We start from the raw sequence: 4,664 nt of genomic DNA, 5'->3' as shown, positions 1-4,664 counted from the left end.
TTGATGCTGTGAAGTTGAGGTGATTTTTCCACTGTTACGTCCCGGGTCGAGACGTAAACAGCGAGGACAACAGGGAATGGGGGAAAGAGGAAGGAGAAGGGGACAGAAAAAGAAATGACAGATAGAAATTGTTGTAGTTAAGAACAGATATATTTTGAATATACTGTGATATGACATATGAAACACCAGGGTGAACTGACAAAGGCCAAAATAATAAACAAAAACAAGTTAACTACCCACTCGTGCTCCACCGAAGACTTTCCTAAACCAAATAAGAAAACAAAAGACAATCATTACCCAAACCCTTACTAACCACAGAGAGACTGTCACGATCCGCTCCGTTCGATCCCGATGTGAGCCACGCCCACCTCGTTACCTCGTGTGATTACCGATTGTTATCACCTGTTACACGTTCTTTCCTGCATGCTTGTCTTGTGTATTTAGTCCGCGTCTGTGTCAGTATCCCTAGATCCGTCATTAGCGTTAGTCTCCGTGTTGTCCTGTCGACCCTTAATAAACCTGTTTCTTGGACTTACGGCTACCTGCCTTGTCATTCCCCGCGACCTGCCTGCTTTCTGGACAGCGCGGCGTAACAGAATGACGGATCTCCACAGCACACCTCAGCAGATTGCGGACCAACGCCTCGATTTGCTTAATGAGGTCATTTATTGGCTGTCCCAACCAGAGGTCCAGGAGGACCCTGTAGCACGGGACTTAGCCAGCCGGAGCGGGTCTCTCCTGGAGGAGATCACTCCGATCACGGAAGCGCACGTCTTCACAGACGTGCGCGAAATCCTCCGGCAGTTGCATGAGAGGGTACAGAGAGGCGGCTCCAGCCGCTCACCCTCTCCGCGACGGCCCTACCTCAACCCAGCCAAGGCCGGAGAAAGAAGAAGAGGCGTAAGTAGAGGGCACCGGAAGCCGAACCGGCGATCTTCCTGAGGGTATGCTCTCTCTCTCCGGCTCCTCTTTTCATCACCCCGGAAGGCACCGACATGGAGGTACCTTCGCGGGAAGCTTCCCCCTTCCGGGAAACGCAGCTAGCCCTTAAAGGGGCCAGGGCCGTCTGGGAGGCAATTTCCCGGATCCCCAAGGCCCTTAAAGGGGCAGCGCCTGTACGCCCGGCGCCGATCCTGGCGCCTATCGCGGACCTGCCTGCTCCGGACGTGCCTGCAGCACCAGCTGCTGCTGACGCCGCTCTGCCCGCGGCACCGCCTGCTGCTGCTGCCGCCGCTCTGCCCGCGGCACCACCTGCTGCAGCTTCCGCCGCTTTGCTAGCGGCACCGCCTGTCCAGCCTGACCCGCTCGTCCGGCCTGCGGTTGCTGCAGCTGCCGTTGCCGCTCTGCCCGAGGTGCCTACAGCTGCGCCCCCTGCTGGCCACGTGAAAGCGGTGCCCGCCGAGGCGCCCCCTGCTGGCCGCACGCCTGAGGTACCTGCTGAGGTGCACCCTGCTGGCCACGTGACGGCGGCGCCCGCCGAGGTGCCACCTGTTGGCCGCACGTCCTCTCTGCCCGCGGCCCTGCCTGAGGCCGCCGTTCCTGTTCTGCCCCTGGCCCTGCCTGAGGCCGCCGCTCTGCCCGTCCAGCCCTGCTCGTCGGTCCAGCCTGCTCTGGACCCGCCTGCTCCTGACCCGCCTGTTCCCGTCCTGCCCGCGGCTCCAGCTGCACCCCCTGCTGCAGCTGCCGCCGCTCTTTACGAGGTGCCCCCTGCTGACCGCGTGATGGCGGCGCCAGCTGAGGCGCCCCCTGCTGGCCGCGTGATGGCAGTGCCCACCGGGGCGCCCCCTGCTGGCGGGGAACTGAGGGTGCCCGCTGTAGCTCCGCCCGAGGGCCTGGCTTCGCCTCTGCCTGCAGCGGAGGAAGCTGCTCTGCCCATGGCGCCCCCTGCTGGCCACATGACTGAGGTGCCTGTCGAGGCACCCCCTACTGGCCGCACGGCCGAGGCGCCCCCTCCTGATCTGCCTGTCTCGCCTGTCCTGCCGGCGCCTGATCTGCCTGTCTCGCCTGTCCTGCCGGCGTCTGGTCTGCCTGTCTCTCTCGTCCTGCCCGTCCAGCCCGGCTCGCCAGTCCTGTCCCCAGCTCCGGCTGCACTGCCTGCCGCCGCACCCGCGACTCTGGCTGCACCGCCTGCGGCCACGCCTGTTGCCTCATTAGAGGCCCTGACTCCAGTTCCCCAAGCCCTGGTCCCAGTCCCTGAGGAGGTCCCAGACTTTTCAACCACCGCTCCTTCTTCCCTGGAAGGGGAGGAGCTCGAGAGGGACCCCTCGGGGATCTCCCTCATGACTCCCTCGCCCTTGATTCGGCGAGGCCGACAACCCCCAGGACGCCGCCTTTCTGTGTCCCGTAAAGGAAGGGGACACAAACGTCGGGCCTGGGTCCCGCCCGCCCTGCCCCCTGGCTCGCCCGTGCGTCCCCTGGCTGTGGCTCGGTGGCTGCCTGCGGGTACTGCGGCGCCGGTTCGGCTCTCGCCTCCGGGTCCCCCTCCGGTGCCTCGTCGGCCGCCTCCGGGCCCCCCTGCTCCGGCTGGGTGTCGGACGGCACCTTCCCTGGCTCCGGCTGCGCCTTCTCCTGCCGCAGCTTCCCCCTCCTGCCTGCCTGCACCGTTGTTCCCTCCTGCTCCCTCCTCGTTTCCTTTGTCGGTCCCTCCGTCTGTCTCCTTGGCCCCTGTGTGGTCCCCTCCGGCTCTGGCCTCCCGTCTGCCTGCGGCCCCTGCGGCTGCCTTCCCTCGCCCGCCTGGGTTCTCCTGGGCTCCCCTTTGTCCTCCGTCCGTTCATGTCTGGTCTCCCTTGTCTGCTCCTCCTCCCTTCGTTCCGCCTGTCTCTGCTCCTCGTCCTTCTGTTCCTCCTTTGTTCACTCCTGGCCCCTTCGTGTCGCCTGTGGGTGTTCCCTCTGTGTCTCCCTTCTCTGTCTGTCTGTCTGCGTTTCCTGTTCTTTGTCAGGTCCTGTCTTTCTGTTGGTCCTTGTTCCTGTTCTGTGTCTCTGTCCTGTTCCTGGTCCCTCGTTGATGTGTTTGCTCTTGTTTTCCAGGTCCTGTTTCCCCGGTCTTGTCTCGTCCGCCGCCTCCCCTGAGGCGCGCCCGGAGTGCGCGCCTTTGGGGGGGGGGGGGTTCTGTCACAATCCGCTCCGTTCGATCCCGATGTGTGCCACGCCCACCTCGTTACCTCGTGTGATTACCGATTGTTATCACCTGTTACCCGTTCTTTCCTGCTTGTCTTGTGTATTTAGTCCGCGTCTGTGTCAGTATCCCTAGATCCGTCATTAGCGTTAGTCTCCGTGTTGTCCCGTCGACCCTTAATAAACCCGTTTCTTGGACTTACGGCTACCTGCCTTGTCATGCCCCGCGTCCTGCCTGCTTGCTGGACAGCACGGCATAACAGAGACAAACGATTCACACTCAGAAAATAAATGGCAGCCAGCCCGTACAACCCGTACCCCCTGTTTCCAGCTCCCATTGGATTCTACATATTATCCCTTTGTAAGATCATTGGTAAATACACATATTATAGTAAAATTTTGGTTGTCTTTATATATATATCCCTCCCAACATGCAAAGCCGTCTTGTATATAATTTTTCTTTTTATAATATTTTCAAATGAATGTTTATAGGCTTTCCATTCATTCATTTTCTGTACCCACTTGCTGGGTCACAGTGGTCCAGAGACTATCCTGGAAGTTATGGCGGCATTACAGAACACACGCACACCTACTGTACAAACAATTTGGCAACTCCAAATGAAGAATATCTTTGTAATCATGTAGCTCTTTATTTACTACAACATTCAGCCATAACAGGTATAGTAGCCTAAAACGAATATAGAAATTCTTGTTGAATATATGTTCCATGCTATTTTGGTTTATAATTGTGTGAGTGTACATTACTCCTGAATTTTATCCGCCTAGTAACGAATGACGAGCACTTCTGCCGCTGATGATTGGTTCCTGTAATACCGGTATCTGTCTATAGACCCGTTCTACTTTCACAGTCTTACTCTCAGCTCCCCGATCAGCGGTCTATCTGTGCGCCGCCGACACAGACATGAGTCCGTGGTTCCCCAGCGCCTTTCGGGCTCTCGCTGCGCTGTCCGCGCTGTCCGCCGTCGGTAAGCGGCCGATGTGTTTTTTTTTTTTTTTGTACATAAGTGGAGAATTGTTTAAAAATAATTATTGTGAGCGGTAGTCTAAATGAAAAAAATGAATGTCGTTTTAAACTAGATCCTAGAACAATTCGGACTTCTCAAAGAATTATTATATATGAAAAATAGATCCATGGAAGTGACAAGTTTTTAAAAACGTCAACACATGCGAAAGTTTCGACGGCCAGTAATGGTCCTTAATTGTTCAGCTTAGGAAAAACACAAAATAATTTATATACATTATGTGAGAGTGGGTATTTATTTTTTCCATAGCTAGGTAAGATAAGGAGCGTGCACTGATTGTTTTCCATAAGCCTGTGAAACTGCATTTAAATATAGGCCTATAAATATGGTTTTGTTTGTTTTTGTCAGATGGCTATTTCACTTATGATCAAGCAGAATGTCACTACAGCTCAGAGGACCTGAAAGATGTTGAGTTTATCCGCAGATGTATTTTTAACAAACTCGAGATTATAAGGTATAACAGCACACTGAATAAGCACATTGGTTACACTGACATCGGAGTGAAAA

General features: G+C 56.0%; 1 protein-coding gene across 1 annotated transcript in view; it reads left to right on the top strand.

Moving 5' to 3' along the window:
- The first annotated feature begins 3,980 nt into the window (after window positions 1-3,980).
- Window positions 3,981-4,664, top strand: part of LOC111856228 (H-2 class II histocompatibility antigen, E-D beta chain-like) — a 106,730-nt gene continuing 106,046 nt past the window's right edge. The window contains exon 1 of the mRNA XM_072715886.1: window positions 3,981-4,100. Coding sequence (XP_072571987.1) covers window positions 4,037-4,100 — 64 coding nt within the window. The 5' untranslated portion in view covers window positions 3,981-4,036. The remainder of the gene's footprint in view (window positions 4,101-4,664) is intronic.

Source organism: Paramormyrops kingsleyae, chromosome 9, assembly GCF_048594095.1.
Source record: "Paramormyrops kingsleyae isolate MSU_618 chromosome 9, PKINGS_0.4, whole genome shotgun sequence".
Classification (NCBI taxonomy): domain Eukaryota; kingdom Metazoa; phylum Chordata; class Actinopteri; order Osteoglossiformes; family Mormyridae; genus Paramormyrops; species Paramormyrops kingsleyae.
The sequence above is the reverse complement of the archived record's forward strand: the minus strand, read 5'-3'. Positions and strand labels throughout refer to the sequence as shown.